This window comes from Hemiscyllium ocellatum, chromosome 21 (assembly GCF_020745735.1).
Source record: "Hemiscyllium ocellatum isolate sHemOce1 chromosome 21, sHemOce1.pat.X.cur, whole genome shotgun sequence".
Lineage (NCBI taxonomy): Eukaryota > Metazoa > Chordata > Chondrichthyes > Orectolobiformes > Hemiscylliidae > Hemiscyllium > Hemiscyllium ocellatum.
In genome coordinates this window covers 44766641-44785541 of record NC_083421.1, presented here as the reverse complement: position 1 = coordinate 44785541, position 18901 = coordinate 44766641, and the positions used below count along the sequence as shown (strand labels likewise).

At 38.0% G+C, this 18901-nt stretch overlaps 1 protein-coding gene across 1 annotated transcript in view; it reads left to right on the top strand.

The window, feature by feature from the left end:
• LOC132825688 (nuclear receptor subfamily 6 group A member 1) overlaps positions 1-400 on the top strand; it is a 165117-nt gene extending 164717 nt beyond the window's left edge. The window contains exon 9 of the mRNA XM_060841075.1: positions 267-400. Coding sequence (XP_060697058.1) covers positions 267-355 — 89 coding nt within the window. The 3' untranslated portion in view covers positions 356-400. The remainder of the gene's footprint in view (positions 1-266) is intronic.
• Positions 401-18901: the final 18501 nt, after the last annotated feature.

Sequence of the window (18901 nt, the reverse complement as noted above, 5' to 3'; positions counted from 1 at the left end):
GAGTTAATGAGGCATATACCTGTAGTGAGAAATCTTGCTGGGAAGACCTCTTAAAATATTTGATGCAACTCGCACTTGCCAAAAGAAATAAAGTGGCCCTTACAATTACTTCTAGAACCAAGCATGATAAAGTTGCAATTATTTGTCTGGAATAAATTGAGATACCCAATAAATTGGGTTTAATGTGATATAAATAATTGAACAAGATCAGTTGCTTGTGAATCATAAAATAACTAATTCATACTGAATCATTTGTTTTATTGCAGGTAAACTGGTCAATATTCCTTTGGAACAACTGCCTTTGCTTTTCAAAGCAGTCCTGCACTCATGTAAAGCCAGTGCAAGTAAAGAATGAGCCGTCGACGAGTGGCTTTTGAATTTGCCATGCCTTACTTTGGTGCCTCAGGTGGAGAGGAATTTGGAGGGGAAAAGTCGGCCAAGATTCGGAGAGCAGGGAAAATCCTCAGGTGGAGAGTGAAACCCTGTGATTCTGACAGCAGCTATATTTTACTTTATCTATTTATTTCACGACAGAGTTGAATGTATGATCTTCAACACAGTGCACATGCTTCTGTACAATGCAGTGAATGCATTTTCCTTGCAGTTTACGGTGTGTAGGGTGTTAATGTTACAGTATTGCCATTTTAGTTCTAGTTGAATTTTTTTTATATTTTTGGGTGAGGGGCTGAGCAAAATGTTTTATTAAGACTACCTCAATAATGAGATGACATTAGTTAGGTGTCTCTCTTTTCATTTTCAAATGCCTTAAGGCTGTCACTAAAGTGGTCCATTCTGGCAAGCTGCTGCCTTGTTGCAACAAATCGGTACTAATTGTAAGCATATCGATTGCAAATTTTAGTTGCTTCTTCATTTCCAGTCTTTGCAAGAGCTTTTATTTTTAACATTTCTATATTTTTTATGTGGATGTCGTTTTTTTTTACACAAACTCAGTGGGGATCCTACAGAAGGATTTAAATGTGGATGGTGCAATAAAACGCATCCAGGTGCTCTAACCGTGCTACTTTCAAACACATATTCCTACTGATGAGACTGTCACAGTTGACTTCTAATTGGAAAATGTAATTGATTTTCTTTATATAGCCTTTTTTAAAACTAACAATACATTTGGAAATGATGTAGATGATTTAAAGAAGCAATGCCATCTTGGATATTCTTTATTGTAAACCAAAATGTCCTGATGATAATACTAGAATATTAATGATGTCATTAAGTTTTTTAGAGTTTCTCCATGCAAGTCATTACTACAGCAACAACAGGATGTTTAGCTGTATATTTCTAAAATAAGAGCCAAAGATATTGAAAATTCAAAATGATAAATATATTTCCCATTCACTGTACATTGCATTTTTAAAATGTCAACTAGTAGTATAGTGTATGTAAATCCTTCACGAAGATTAACAGCTTAAGGACTTAAATGGGAGTTTTCAAATTTTATTCTCTCATGCATCATTTAAATGAAAGCGATTTGACTTGATGCTTTATTTCAAATTTTAGAATGTTGAACTACAAGGCAGCATTGCTTTCCAAGGTGCATGCACCTATTTATCTTCCCCGTCAACAACACTTTTTTGTGTGTGCTGCTGTCTTTAAATAACCTACCTCTGCTAACAGAAAGTAAAATTGGGTTTTAAATATAAAAATTCTATGATCAAGTAGACTGTACTCATAATGGTTTTCTGATTAAATAATACCAACTGTGGAATATCCTGAATCTAGTTGAAATGACACTGTCTTCAGGAAAAACTGTGGCAAATGTTTTCATTTGGCAACAAAATGGTGCTGTTAATTGCATTGCATCATTTGGTTGTCAATGTGCTCAAAGTGATGCATGCTGTCTCATCTCATTTCATAAAACTAAAAAAGGTTGCTAAACATTTTGTCACAAAGATGTCCTTATGATTTATGTAGCTTCTGCTAAATCGTTTTAGATATAAGGAAACTGATACATCCTGTCCAGTGATTTTTAATCCGTTTTGAAATACAATGCTGCATACTGGCTTGGATCTTGTAGCAGTAATGACAGCAAAACTACTCATGTTTGCTATTATTACTGGCAGCAAATTCTAAAATATCCATATGTGCAGAAGTATGTGGAAATCCAAAAGTTGCTGACAGTGATTCCATGCTTCTCCAAGAGTATGCTGTTGAGGTCCTCTCCATCTGAATTTAATACCAATCAATTAAATTGATGAGAACCTTCACAATATCGCCATTAGTTTTGCTATTTCAAAAAAAACCCCTTTAAAGAGTAGCACCTTGTTGAATGAGACGTAATTTTTTAAAAATTAGACCATCTTTAAATAATATTTAACTCACACACTGACCCTGAAAAGCTAATTTTATATTCATACACTATCAAATTTCTCTGGTAAAATTTCCATATCTCTCAAAACAAAATTCTTTAAAAGCTTGTTTATCTTTGTTTTAGCTTCTAGCTTAATCCAATCATAAATATTTATTTCACTACCTGAAAACTTAAATTAAAAATTTTGAATATTAACTGGTTTAACTTCCTGTTTTTCTGTGTGTGAATACTTAAATTAGCTGCTTACCCGCTTGATGTCATCAGTGCTGCAGAACACCAAGCTATTCCCCAGATTTAAGCTACCATTTGGCAAAGAGAACTATGACAGAAAGGTAGCTGATCATTGTGGATGCCTTTCTTCACAGTTAGAGGCTAGTGCCTTTGCTTTGCTGACAATAATATGTGGATAGTTGGGTTTTGCCTGTAAGTAAACCAAGTATAACTATTTGTACAAGCCTAAAACACACTAAAGTCAGTCAACATTGGTAAATCAGCTGAAATTCAGTGGCTTGATTCAATATCAACTAAGTAAGCTACATATTTAAATCATTTCAGTAACACACATTTGAGATCACCAATTTGCCATTCTTATCCTCACTTTTCAGGGTAGTTTAGACTCTGGAAAATATGCTACAGCATGCTACACCCATTGTTTAGATCAGTGGTGCTGGAAAAACACAGCAGGTCAGGCAGCATCCGACGAGCAGGAAAATCGACATTTCGGCCAAAAGCCTTTCATCAGGAATAGAGGCAGGAAGCCTCCAGGGTGGAAAGATGCTATACCCATTACCTATTGTTAATTCCCTTACATGTAGCTCATCTAATTTTATTAGGCAACAGCTATACTCTGAGATGGCACTTTTTTTGCAGTTACTCCATTCTCTATCTATCTCTTTTGAAGGATTCCCTCTGAAGTTACATGATTGTTCCCTGTTATCTGACAAAGTAACTAAGTACTTCCTGAAATTTTGCTGCCCATTCACCAAAATAATGACATTTTGGGAGATAGCAGACAGATGTGTGATTTCAAAATTAATGTGTGTTAATTAATCAAATTAAACAGAAAATTGCTTAGTGCATTTTATATACATGCAGTGGATGAGGATTTTAAGTGTTGGTTAAGTTTTGGATTTTTAGTGTGCAGTGAACTGTTTAAAATAGCTAGAGAACTTGTTTACTGAAACCAACACCAGTCCCTGCCATGCCCCCAACCTTGACCTACTACATAGAGTTCTATGTGAAATCAATTCTATATGACACGTCTTACCACAATGTTCACAGGGAAGATTTGTAGGTGCCTTTTGTACCAATAAATTGTTTTTATATTTTTTTCATTAACTATATCATAAGCAAGAAAACCTTTTTATGTGAGGTCTTCTTTTAGCTCCCTGTCCTTTATGATCTCATTAATTCAATCATTCCTGCAGTCAGACTCCAGATATGCTCATTTTAAGGCAAACCATTAATTGGTTGATTAATGGTTCTTTGTTTCAAATTTCTGGACTAGTTTCTGATGGAGAATATTTAAGATTGTTTAAAAGTGTTGACTTGTTTTGCATAAGTTCCTGCCTGTGTAATCAGTTTGCAAAAGAATTGTCTAATATGTTCATGTGTTGATATGGAGATGATGACTAAATCAAAATTCTCACAATTATTTTAAGAATGGCTATAATTCTTTTTGGCATAATGTGCTCAAAATAAGCATACCTGAATTCTTATATGCAGGTGTCTTCATCTTATTCGCCACCAAGTCTTTTAAGACTTGTTTTAAAACAGGGTAAAGTGAATGTGTTGTTTGCATACGAAAATTACTCAGGTATTATGATGAAAGTAGATGAACTAGTTTTAGACGTAGAAATTTTGAACCACTAAGTATCTTTTTCTTTAACATTGCAATTGAGGGGAACAGTTGAAGGCTGGATTTTTTTTCAGGGAATCGATGGTCTAAATTACATTTTAAAAAGTGTCCACATTTTTGCTTATTTACACACATTAAAAAATGCAAGATGAACATTGCTGGGAAATTGGAAATATGATAATGTGGGAAACATTTGCCAAGTAAAATAATGGACAGTTGTTTTCTGGAACTTCTCGCAGAGCGCTGGCTTTGTACCCTGACTCGAATGGCACGTCAATTTTGTTAGACTTTGATTCTTAGCTGCAAAGGAATCATTTGTATGGGATTTTCTCTGTATTGATTCATAGCCTTTTGTTATAATGTGTTGTACTATTTTAAGTGTAGAGCCAAATTAGCAGGCTGCTGTGTTAATACAGATAAAATTGTGAGCCCAAACTAGAAAGCTTGGTAATCTAATTCATGAACAGTAAATTTGGAGCCCTCAACAAATATTTAAATGATATGGAGCCCTTTTACTGCCAACCAAGGTAAAGAGCAGCATTGGCACTAAAAACAAAAAAATCTATTACCTACTTAATTTGGAGAATCTGTTTCATTTGAGGAATAAATAATATATATAGACAAATCATAGAATTTTTTAGCTTTTGCTTTTCAACCAGAATGTTATAAATGAGTATCACTGAGAACCAAGCATTTGACTTTATGGTTAACTGAACACTTTAAAATTGATAATTGTGGAACATGTCGTGGGGACCACATCGGAAGCAGAAGAGGGAAAACCTGCAATATCTGTTTATCATTTCTACATCCCACATTCTGGTAAATCACAGAATGCAATCACTGATGGTCATAGAACTGTTCTTTTGACAAATTGTTCCACCTTCCCAGATAAATTTGTGCCATGAAAGTCATTGATGAAAGAGATTTGTGCATTAATTTATGCATTAATACAAACACGTAACTGCAAACGTAAGAAACATTACAATTAGTTGTGACCATTCTCAAAACTCTACTTGGTAAATGTGAAACACAGAAAACAATAAGTTAACAAGCAAAAATGAAGAAACTGAAATGCATTACAAATATCAAGTGTATGGAACTAAAAGTTTGCATTACTGTGCATGTGTTTTGGAATGTATATAGAGGGGCATGACAGTTAGTTGTCAGTTCCATATATTAATCAACTTGCTTCAAATATAGCATTAATCCAGACCTTCAAAGCAGAATCCCTCTTTAAACTTGAATTTCATTTCTACCTTTGTTTTAATTATCTTTTACAAGTTTTTTTGTGAATGTGGGTGAAAGTAAACCACAAATTAATTATTTACTTTTTTAATTGCGTTAAATTTTCAAGTTTAGATGTTTGTGAAAATGTATCTCTTTCTCAGGATGATAAGCGGCAATCAGTCCTGCTATGTATCCTAGAGCAGGAAGGGGGGAAAGATGGTGTATAGTGAAACTAAAGAAACAAGTAGTGTTTATAGAAGATGTTTGATCCTAAATGACAACTACATTATATGGCAACATAAAGTCTGGGTTTTTTCAAGGGTCAACACTGCCTTGCACGCAATGCAGTTTATAGCTCAGGGATCTATATTTAAATTTGTGACCCACTGGAAAAACTAACTTTATGCTGAAAGCTTTTTTTGTGGACAAATTTAGGGCTAAGAAGTCAAATGCAAGTTATATTTTTAAAAAAATCAGCAATATTCATTTAGTTTGAGCCTGAAAGTTATTTCTTATCATTCTTGGCAGTACAAATCTTATAAATAACATTCAACCTTGGCTGCTAATTGTAAAAGCACATTTATGACAATAATTTTTCAGACTTTTGCTTCAGAATAAATAGTCATTTACTCTACCACTCCATAAGATCTTTTGTGTTATTACACCAAAGATTCGCCATTTCCATGTTGCCCTTAATTTTTGTCAAAATATTTCTTCAACATCAAGTCATTATAAACTGAAACCATCAAGTTTCAGATTAATTTAAAATTTAGCTTCCTCTTTCATTTATACCAAAAAATTATTTTAAATATTCTTAGTAATGTGAATGCCCAGGTACACTTTACTTTTGCACAAAAGCTAACTAAGCTGATGGTTTATCACTCTGAGACATGGCAAATCTTTCTAATGGCTATTTAATATGATGCAAGAGTTAACTTTTTTGTATTTTTTTAAGGGACCATTGCTGCAGAAGCTCTATTTTTCATCCATTCTTGGCATATGTACATGCTATACAAGCCAGCATTTATCATCCATCCCTAGTTGCCCTTGAGAAAGTAGCAGTAGGCTTTCTTGAACTGCTGATGAAGTATTCTCAGTGCTATTAAATCTGTAATTGTAAAGCCAGTGTATTTGAAACATAAATTTTGCAAAATCTTATAAACCTCATGCACATATACTAGTACTGTCAAATATACTGAGCAAAAGACCATGAGTCAGGAGTAGCAATAGGCTTATCAGCTGGATCCGTACCAGAGATATGTCTCCAGTTCTGTTCTATGAATACAAGCTCCAGCATTAGTCTTGCAAAAATGAAAATTTATTACAATATTTGTTTAAAACAGTTCACTGGTACTAGAGTTCTTGATAATATGCACAGTACTTTTTACATGCTTAATATCAATCTAATCATTGTATTTTGACTTCTATCTTTTAAAAAAACTTGATAATACTAGCTAACTAAGAATATGAACAAAATGTAAATATTACAAAATCAATATGGTTTAGCATGAAAAGAATTGAAAATTATTGTGCTACTTAGCAAAACATTTTTGGCACCCAAAACATAATACATAACATGTAACTACAAACTGAACAAATGGATTGCGATAGAATGCTACACAAGTGTCCTGATGTTTCATTGTTTATAAATAATTTTAACACTTACGTAGAAGAATGTTCTGATATCCCAAATATGTCCATGAGAAAAGCACAATGTCTCTGGAAAGCGCCAGTCAATGGCACAAGGTACCAGATTATCTGAGTATCAGTTTCATATTGCTTATTGTGAATTGTGTTTTTGTTGAATTGTGGAATGTGTCTTGTAATAGTTGATGCATAATTTACACAAATGACAGTTTGGAAAAACTACCTCGTGACATCCTGTTGTTTAAAGTCATAAAGGGATAATGTGGAAATGTTTTTTTGCTGTTTACATAAATTTGGACATCTTACATTCAAACAGCAGAGTGCTTAATTATCAGCATTTTCTTAACAATTCTGCATAGCTACTGATTATGTTTTAAACTCATAATTCTGGTGAAACTGATTTGTCTGTGTGTGTTGCCTGAAGCACACTAACTCAGTTTACTATGTAAATGCTGTCTTAACACTGACTGAGAAAAGGAGCTATTGTTGGTGCTATTGTATGGTTAGTACACCTTCATTTATTTCTGGACCATACAATGATCTTGGTTTAAAAGACACAACTTTTAAATAAATGAAAAGAGCAGCGTTAAATGTATTAACTTACAAAGTTAGGGCTGTGACAAACACTCCCATTCTTTTGGATTCTGCAGCTGCACCCTCAAAAGTGAGTAATTTTCAGTTTTGAAGTTTAAGCGTTACATATATAGGAATGTGAAATTATTAGCACATAAGTGAATGATCAACAGTAATAAATTTGACACATTTTAAAGATGCTCATTATGGCCCCTTGTGGTCTGCAACATACGCAGCAACTTCGGGGCAGCACCAAATGAAGCTTCGCTGCCATGAGCCAGCTCGCCATTCGTAACTCTTCACAATCTTAACCTTTCTGCACAACTGCTCAGTGATTTGGCGTGTTTCACCTTTAACTAATATCTTGATTCTTAAACCCAGTTGTGTTGGTATCATATTCAAACAGGCTGATGGTACTGGTGCTTTGTTGAACAGTGCTCATCTAATTCAGCTTAAGTCACTGGGCATACTTATTTGACACCATAAAGTATACAGACTAAAATTATTTAGAACAGCATTTTCCCATGCATTGATATGAACTCATGTGCAATTACCATATTTTAGAAATTGTAAAGTTTTTTTTATATAATAGTATATCATGAGTTCTGCAGTGTCTTCCCATCTGAAAAGAAGTTGCATCTTCCAGCTTACAACTTCAACAATTTGACCCCTCTTTTTTTTGTTATGAGGGTTAAGGTGTTTCATAGACTCCATCACAAGTCTGTGTACAACCTTAGCAAAAAAATGCAGAAAGGTCTAGTAATTTGTATATTTCTTCCAGAAGCTCTTAAATTGTGTTCAAAGAATCTGACAGCACAGGAGGAAATCATTTGACCATGATGCCTTTTGAAGTTAATAAATTAGTCCCCTGGTCCTTAACCTTAGCAAGAAGTCATCCAATCCATTTTTAAAACTACATATTGAATTGGATTTCACCACTTTGGTAAAGCACACTTTTTTATAATTTGGTAGAAATCTACTTCAAACAAAAATTGAATACTTTGTTTAATGAACAAACATTGCAGCATGTATACTAGTTCACTATTAATTATCTACTTGAAATTGAAAGGATCATTTTTTAAATGTCCACTATAAATAAATCACATTGATTGACGCTTATCCCTAAACTTCCATTCCTGTAGTTTAATTAATGTGACATGTATTTTGAGAATATACAGTATTTTTCCATTTTTTTTCACTGAAGAAAGTATGACTTAGCAGCAGGAAATTCTGTAATTTCAAAATATGCCCCTGAATCCCCACACAAGTATAAAACTGGCATCAGCACATTTTGATTGGTTTTCTTGTTTTGTAACAAACGGACACACGAATAGCCATTTCCCATTATAGTTTGATTTGTTTCACAAAATTACATCACTTTTTACAGTCACAAGTTGTTGAGGTGTAAGCAAACTTGACATTCCCCAATGCATTGTGGAATATAGGATCAATGAAGGCAGGAAAAACACTTTAAACTGTGGTTAAAAATGTTGCTGATGATTTCCTGCTCAGTGAGCTTGAAATACTATATGTCTTAAAATTATAATTTATTTTAAACAATCTGGATGCATTGTTCCTTGACATAAATTGCATCAAGTATTGCTGGTTCCCACTTGCAACAATATAATCAATGAGCTACCTTTTCTTTGTCAGAAATAGTTAAACATGTAAACTGACGCTGATTGGTTCTTCAAAAAAAATTAATTACAGAACAACCTAGGTTATCTAACGTCAATTATCCAAATTTCAGATTATCTGAACAAGATTTCGAGGTCCAATAAAAACTTTATCCATTATCAGAACACTGTTATCCAAACAAAATACTCCCCACCTGTCTTGTTTGGATAGTCGAGGTTGGTCTGTCCCACAAAATATGGTCAGCTTACATAGTTTTAAAAAATTCTAGCTTTTCCCAAGATCCCTTGAATATATCAGGGAGACATGATGTCACTTCAGTTTAACCTTTTGATAGCGAACATTTCTCTTTCAGCTATAAAAGGATTTCTGCTTATTTACATCGAGTACAGGGCAACAGAATCAAACTTCGGGTCTCTTGTTGTTTTTTAAAAAGGTGTACAACATTTTTTCCCATGTATTGGAAATTGTGAAATGTCATTATGGCTTCTTTACAGATTTCTGTTTGCTCCACTCTATAACTTGACTACCTTTTGAGAAATATGTGACCAATAAGTGTTAAAGCATGTTTAGAATGTTAGAAATTTGAAAAATAAATGTGAATCAACTTATCAAGGTAATCCATTTGGTGGATTGTGTTAGTGTTTATGATTTGCGAATTGCATATTATCTTGCCAATAATTGAAGCACTTTTCTGACCACACTACGAACATTACATTTCACCTTGTATCGGATCTTATGGCACAATGGTAATGTCCCTGAGTTTGAGCCAGAAGGTGTAGTTCAAGATCACCATCCAACCATGTCCAAACAGTGGTTTAAAAATACACTTTCAATATGCTCAGCATAGATGCACTGGAAGATAAGAAATGAGAAGACCGATTTCACAGGAACATTATCAAACAATTTGAAACCGATCCATAAAAGGATAACCAAATCTTGATTGGAAGTTTTATGGATAGTTTTATTACCTTATATGAAAATTAGGATAATTTGATTGGATTAATTGATTACTTCATCAGCATTTAATAGTATTTGAAACAAATTGGTTTCAAATGTTGTCAAATATGCGGAAGGAAACCACTCAGCAGGTCACACAGCATCTGTGGTTAGAAACAGTTGAATTTCAGATCAATAACTTTTCATTAGAAGTCAAAAATAAATTATGATTGGTAATGAGTATTGTGACTGTTCATAATTTGCTCCTTCATTTTACTTGAATCATCTCACTTCAAGGGAAGGAAATGTAGAAATATGGGCCAAGACAGGCATAGTCTCAGGTTTCCTGATGAAGGACATCTTCCATCTGGCAATGGGAGAAAAGGGTATTCTTCCTGATGCTAGATCCTGTAGTCATTTACTTTGGCTTTCTGTCAGAATCCTTCCATCTGCGAAAAGATAATGCATGTGCAGTAAACAATCCATTTAGATGTTGTGTCTTCATACGGTATACCTTTAGTAATAGTTGAAGCAGTCCTGTGAATTAGGAGTATGCCATTCAACCAACTGAACCTGCTAAATGTGATTATGGGCATAACTTCACATTCCTTCCTAATCTTGAAAACTCTTGATTGATTCCCTTGTTAAATTGAAAATTAACGTGCCTTAAAAATATTTCGTGACCATGTTCTCTAATACTCACTGTAGAAGACTGACCCAGACACAACTGTCCGATTTTTAAAAAAAAATTCACATCCTCTACCTTACTTGAAAAACCTGTTATTTTAAAATTATGTCCCAAGGTCTCGACTCTTCTACAAGGAGAACATCAACATTCACCCTGTCAAACCCTCTTGAGGTTATATGCTTCAATTATATATTCAACATGATTATATTATAATCAACATGTTGGGGTTACCAATGTTTCAGACAAAAGCCTTCCGTAGGAAGGGCTTTCCTGATGGAGGGCTATTGCCTGAAACATCAATTTTTTCCTGCTTCTCGGATGCTGTCTGACCTGCTGTGCTTTTCCAGCACCCCTCTAACCTTGACTCTGATTTCCAGTATCTATAGTCCTCACTTTCGCCATGTTGGGGTTACTGTTGACCAGAGGTTGAACTAAACTAGCCATGTATACACTGGCTACAACAGCAGATCAGAAGCTGGGAATTTTGCAGCAAAACTCCTTCCTGTCCCCACCCTCTGCAAAGCCTGTCCACCATCTACAATGCAGAAGTCTGGCGTGTGACCAAATATTTCCCCAGTTGCCTGGATGAGTGCAGCTCAAACAACATTTGAGAAACTGAATAACATGCAGGTCAAAACATTGGCAGTACATCCACAAGCATTCACTCCTCTTGTCATTGAGATCAATGCATTGATTCATTCCATTGGTACCATTGCAGTAGTGTGTACCATCTGCAGGATGCATTTCAGAAGGCTCCTTACAAAGACCCGGGTTCAATTCCTGACTCGGGCGACTGACTGTGTGAAGTTTGCACGTTCTCCCCGTGTCTGCGTGGGTTTCCTCCGGGTGCTCCGGTTTCCTCCCACAGTCCAAAGATGTGCGGGTCAGGTGAATTGGCCATGCTAAATTGCCCGTAGTGTTAGGTAAGGGGTAAATGTAGGGGTATGGGTGGGTTGCGCTTCGGCGGGTCGGTGTGGACTTGTTGGGCTGAAGGGCCTGTTTCCACACTGTAAGTAATCTAATCTAATCCTTCCAAACCTACATCCACTGATATCTAAAAGGATTAAGTCAGCAGATAGATGAGACAACTTCAGCTGTAAGTTTCAAGCCACTCAGCATCTTGACTTTGAAATATATCATTGTTCATCACTGCCACTGCATCAAAATGTTGAAGCTCCCTCATCACCAGTATTGTGGGTGTACCTACAGACGATAGCAATTCAAGAAAACATCTCATCCCCATTGTCACAATTACAATTAGGAATGTTAATAAATGTCGTAGTTCTGTTCGCTGAGCTGGGAATTTGTGTTTTCGTCCCCTGTCTAGGTGACATCCTCAGTGCTTGGGAGCCTCCTGTGAAGCGCTTCTGGGATCTTTCCTCCGGCATTTGTAGTGGTTTGAATCTGCCGCTTCCGGTTGTCAGTTCCAGCTGTCCGCTGCAGTGGTCGGTATATTGGGTCCATATGGATGTGCTTATTGATTGAATCTGTGGATGAGTGTCATGCCTCTAGGAATTCCCTGGCCGTTCTCGGTTTGGCTTGTCCTCTAATAGTCGTGTTGTCCCAGTCGAATTCATGTTGCCTGTCATCTGCGTGTGTGGCTACTAAGGATAGCTGGCCGTGTCGTTTCGTGGCTAGTTGGTGTTCATGGATGCGGATTGTTAGCTGTCTTCCTGTTTGTCCTATGTAGTGTTTTGTGCAGTCCTTGCATGGGATTTTGTACACTACATTGGTTTTGCTCAAGCTGGGTATCGGGTCCTTCGTTCTGGTGAGTTGTTGTCTGAGTGTGGCTGTTGGTTTGTGTGCTGTTAGGAGTCCTTAGTGATCGCAGTAGTCTGGCTGTCAGTTCGGAGTTGCTCTTGATGTATGGTAGTGTGGCTAGTCCTTTGGGTTGTGGCATGTCCTCATTCCATTGACAACGGAATGAGGACATGCCACAACCCAAAGGACTAGCCACACTACCATACATCAAGAGCATCTCCGAACTGACAGCCAGACTACTGCGACCATTAGGACTCATAACAGCACACGAACCAACAGCTGCTCCCAGACAACTCACCAGAATGAAGCACCCGATACCCAGCTTGAGCAAAACCAATGTAGTGTACAAATGGAGACAGCGATCACAATTCTGTCAGGTTTACTTTGGTGATGGAAAGGGATAGGTGTACTCCACCGAGCAAGTTACAGCTGGGGAAAATGAAATTACGATGCAATTAGGAAAGATTTAGGAAGCGTAGAGTGGGGAAGCAAACTGTAGGGAATGAGCACATTAAAAATGTGGATCTTATTCAAGGAAATGCTCCTATGTCCTAGATAAGTATGTACCTGTCAGGCAGGGAGGAAGATATAGAACGCGTGAGCTGTCATTTACTAAGTAAGTGGAATCCTTAGTAAAAGAAAAAGAAGGCTTATGTTAGGACAAAATGTGAAAACTCAGGGAGCTTGAGGGTTACAAAGAAGTTAGGAAAGACCTAAAAAGACAGCTCAGAAGAGCCAGGAAGAGACATGAGAAGTTGTTAGCGGATAGGATCAGGGTTAACCCTAAGACTTTCCTTAAGTATGTCAGGAATAAAAGAATGACGAGAGTTAAATTAGGGCCAATCAAGGATAATAGTGGGAAATTGTGTGTGGAGTCAGAGGAGATAGGGGAAGCACTAAATAAATATTTTTTGACAGTGTTCACTATAGAAAATGAAAATGTTGGCAAGGAAGATAGAGATACTTGCATCTAGACTAGAAGAGATCGAGGTTCACAAGGAAGAGGTATTAGATATACTGCAGAGTGTGAAAATAGACAAGTCCCCTGGGGCCGGATGGAATCTATCCTAGGATCCTCTGGGAAGCAAGGGAAGAGATGGCCGAGCCTTTGGCATTGATCTTCAAATCATCATTGTCTATCTGCAGGAATAATGCCTGAGGACTGGAGGATAGCAAATGTGGTTCCCTTGTTCAAAAACCCTGGTAAGTACAGACCAGTGAGTCTCACTTCAGTTGTTGGTAAAGTGTTGGAAAAGGTTATAAGAGATGGGATTTATAACCATCTAGAAACGAATAATCTGATCAGGTACAGTCAGCACGGTTTTGTGAAGGGTAGATTGTGCCTAACGAATCTTATTGACTTTTTTGACAAAGTGACCAAACAGGTAGATGAGAGTAAACCGGTTGATGTTGTGCATATGGATTTCAGCAAGGCATTCGATAAGGTTCCCCACAGTAGGCTATTATACAAAATGCAGAGGAATGGGATTGTGGGAGACAGCAGTTTGGATCAGTAATTGGCTTGCTGAAAGAAAAGAGGGTTGTAGTTGATGGAACATGTTCATCTTGATGTCCAGTTACTAGCGGCGTACCACAAGGGTCGGTGTTGGGTCCACTGCTGTTCGTCATTTTTATAAATGACCTGGATGAGGACTTAAAAGGGTGGGTTAGTAAATTTGCTGACGACACTAAGGTTGGTGGAGTTGTGGATAGTGACGTAGGATGTAGTAGATTGCAGAGAGACATAGGATGCAGAGCTGTGCTGAGAGGTGGCAAATGGACGTGTGAGGTGATACACTTTGGATGGAGTAATCGGAATACAAAGTACTGGGCTAATGGTAAGATTCTTGGGCATGCAGATGAGCAGAGAGATCTCGGTGTCCATGTACACAGATCCCTGAAAGTTGCCACCCAGATTGACAGGGTTGTTAAGAAGGCATATAGTGTTTTGACCTTTTATTAATAGAGGGATTGAGTTCCGGAACCAGGAGGTAATGCTGCAGCTGTACAAAGCCCTGGTACGGCCACACTTGGAATATTGAGTACAGTTCTGGTCACCGCTTTATAAGAAGGATGTGGAAGCTTTGGAAAGGGTGCAGAGGAGATTTACTAGGATGTTGCCTGGTATGGAAGGAATGTCTTATGAGGAAAGACTGACGGCCTTGAGGCTGTTCTCGTTAGAGAGAAGAAGGTTGAGAGGTGACTTAATACAGACATACAAGATAATCAGAGGGTTACATAGGGTGGACAGGGAGAGCCTTTTTTCCAAGTATGGGGACGGCAAACATGAGGGGGCACAACTTTAAAGTGAGGGGAGATAGGTATAAGACAGATGTCAGAGGTTGTTTCTTTACGCAGAGTAGTAAGGGTACGGAATGCTTTGCCTGCAACGGTAGTTGATTCGCCAAGTTTAAGTGCATTTAAGTAGTCATTGGTCAGGCAAATGGACGTACATGGAATAGTGTAGGTGGGATGGGCTGCAGATTAGTATGACAGGGCGGCGCAACATTGAGGGCCAAAGGGCCTGTACTGCGCTGTTATGTTCTATGTTCTACTTTATAATTTAGCCCCTAGCCTTCAAAACTCAGAAGAACATTTTTCCTACTTCTAGCTATGTGATAAGTACAAAACAAAATACTGAATTCCCCCAGAACCTGGGGCAGGGGTCACATCAGATATCTCAGGACTCTACAGGACCTACAGTACTCAGTCAGGGGCTGGGCTGCTGTGCCCAGTTTGAAGCTTGGGCCAGGAGTAGTAGTGGGGCCTGAGATTTGAATCTGTGCTCCTGGGTCCAACACCTCTGACTTAAAGATGTCTGCTCTGGGCTGAAGAGGAATTTAAGTCTGGCACTTGACAAGCCATCAATCCATGGAACCAAACTTTATTCAATGAAGAATGCAGAAGGGCATGCACAGAGCAGCACCAGGCATTGCTAAGAAAGAAACCTCAATTTGGTGCAGCTACTAAGGAGGACTACCTGTACACCAAATAGCATCAGAAGCAAGCAATACATAGAGCTAAGTGATTCCACAACCAACAGGTCAGATCTCAGCTTTGCAGTCTTGTTATATCTTAGTCATCAATCATGGTGGACAATTAAACAACCCACTGGAGATGGTAGCTCCATAAATATTTCCAGCCTCAATAATGAGGAGCCTAGCACATCAGTGCAAAGGATAAAGCACACTTGCAACAATCTTTAGCCAGAAGTTCCAAGTGAACAATCTATCTCGGCCTCTCTAGTGGTCCCCAGCATTACAAATGCCACTCCTCAGCCAATTTGATTCATTTTACATGATGTGGCACTGGATACTGCAAAGGCTATAGGCCCTGACAACAACATCTTGGTAATAGTACTGAAGACTTGTGCTTCAGAACTTGCCAGCTGTTCCAGTACACAGTTATAACACTGTCACCCACCCGACAATGTGGCAAATGTCCCAGGTATGCCCTGTACTTAAAAAACCAGAATAAATTGAATCTGGCCAATTACAACTCCAGTCTCCACTTGATCATCAGTAAAATGTGATGGAAGGTGTCATCAACAGTGCTATTAAGCAGAACCTATTAGCAATAGCCTGTTCACTGATGCTGGCCCTGAAGCCAAGCTTTCAGCTCCTGTCCTCATTATAGCCTTAGTCTAAACATGGACAAAACAGCTGAATTCCAGAGGTGAGAGTGACTGCCTTTGACATCAGGGCCACACCTGACCAAGTATGGCATCAAGGAGCCCTAGCAAAACTGGAACCAATGGGAATCAGAAGGAAATCTCCACTGGTTGGAGACATGTTTGCCACATAGGAAATGGTTGTGATTTTGGAGATCAGTCATCTCCGATCCAGGACCCATCCATTGTCAGCTGTTTCACCAATGACCATCCCTCTATCTTAAGGACAGAAATGGGGACATTTGCTGATGTCTGCACAGTGTTCAACATCATTTATTACTCCTTAGATACCAAAGTTACTCAGGTTCAAACGCACCAAAATTTGGACAATGTCCAGGTTTGGGCTGACAAGTGTCAAGTAGCATTTGTGCCACACAAGGAACAGGATTTACCTGTATTTGGAAAGGAAAGGACTGATTAGGGATCATCAACATGGCTGTGTGTGTGGGAAAACATAGTCAAAAAGGGTAGTGCTGGAAAAGCACAGTCGATCAGACAGCATCTGAGGAGCAGAAGAGTTGACATTTCGAACATAAGCTCTTCATCAGGAATGCATCTGCAGTCCTTTCTTTCTCCTGCGTGGGAAATCATGTTTCACTAACTTGATTGAGTTTTTCAAAAAAGTGATGAAGAAGATTGATGAGGGCAGAGTGGTGGACGTTGTCTATATGGACTTCAACAAGACGTTCAACAAGATTCCCCATGGTAGACAGTTATATCACTTAGAATATAGGGAGACCTAGCTATTTAGATACAAAATAAGCTCAAAGATAGGAGACAGAGGGCGGCAGTGGAGGATTGGTTTTTGTACCAGAAGCCTGTGACCAGCGAGTGTATCACTTTTTGTCATTTATATAAATGATTTGGATGTGAAAATCAGGAAGTATATTTAATAAGTTTGCAGATGACACCCCAAAATTGGTAGTGAAGTGGATAGCAGAGAAGGTTATCTTAGAATACAATGGGATCTTGATCAGCTAGTATGGGGACTGGCAGATGGCGTTTAATTTAGATAAATGAGGTGCTGCACTTTAGAAAGGCAAATTAGGGCAGGACTTATATGCTTAATGATAAGATCCTGGGGAGTGTTGCTGAACAAAGAGACCTTGGGTGCAGTGGAGATACATGTAAACGGTAGTGAAGGTGGTGTTTTGTATGTTTGCCTTTATTGGTCAGTGCATTGAGTAGAGGAGTTGAGAGGTCATGTTACAGCTGTAGAGAACAATGGTTAGGCCACTTTTGGAATACTGTATTCAATTCTGGTCTCCCTGCTATAGGAAGGATATTATGAAACTTGAAACTTGAAAGGGTTCAGAAAAGATTTATAAGAATGCTGCCAGGGTTGGAGGGTTTGAGTATAGGGAGACGCTGAATAGGCTGGGGCTGTTTTCTGTGGGAGTGTCGGAGGTTGAGGGAAGATCTTAAAGAAGTTTATAAAATCATGAGGAGCATGGATAGGGTGAATAATCAAGGTCTTTTCCCCAGGATAGGAGAGTCCAAAACTAGAAGGCACAGGTTTAAGGTGAGAGGGGAAAGATTTTAAAGGAACCTAAGGTACAATGTTTTCATGCAGACAGTGATGTATACATGGAATGAGCTGCCAGAGATGGTGCTGGAGGTTGGTAAACTTACAGCATTTAAAAAGGCATCTGGATGGATATATGAATAGGAATGATTTAGAGGGATATGGGCCAAATGGGATTAGATTAATGTAAAACATCTGGTTGGCGTGGACAAATTGGACTGAAGGGTCTGTTTCCATGCTATACATCTTATTTACTCTAATATACACAAATGCCAGGCAATAAGCATCTCCAGTAAGAGTCAATCTAACCACCACCCTTTGATATTTAAATGATGCTACCATTATTGAATCCCTCACAATCAATATTGTGGACTTCATCATTGACCAGAACTCAACTGGATATGCCAAATAAATGCAGTAGCTACAAGAGCAGGTCAGAGGCTAGGAATACTGTGGTGAGTAGCTCACCTCCTGACTCCCCAAAGCACCCCACCCCATCACCATCCATCATCTGCAAGGCACAAGTCAGGACTGTAATGGAATACCCTCCATTTGCCTGGATGGGTGCAGCTCCAACAAGACTCAAGAAGCTTGACACCATCCAGGAAAAAGCAACCCACTTGATTGGCACCACATCCACAAGCACCTACACCCCACACCCCCAGTGTTTACTCACTACAAGATGCAATGCAGAAATTCACCAAAGACCTTTAGACAGTACCTTCCAAACCCACAACCACTTACATCTAGAAGAACAAGAGCAGCAGTTACATGGGAACACCACCACCTTAGAGTTCCCCTCCAAGCCACTCACCATCCTGATTTGGAAATATATTACCATTCATTCCTGTGGTATCATCTTTTACTGAAAATGTGCATTATATTTTCATTACAATCAACAGGAACTTTCAAATAAAGTTACTCCAGTTGACAGACTAAAAGTAAATATTGTGTATTGAACAACTTTAACTTTTCAGTGTTGTATACTGATGTATGGTAGAATGAGTCAATTTCAAATGAGCAGGAGGTCAGTACAAAATATACTTTCTTAG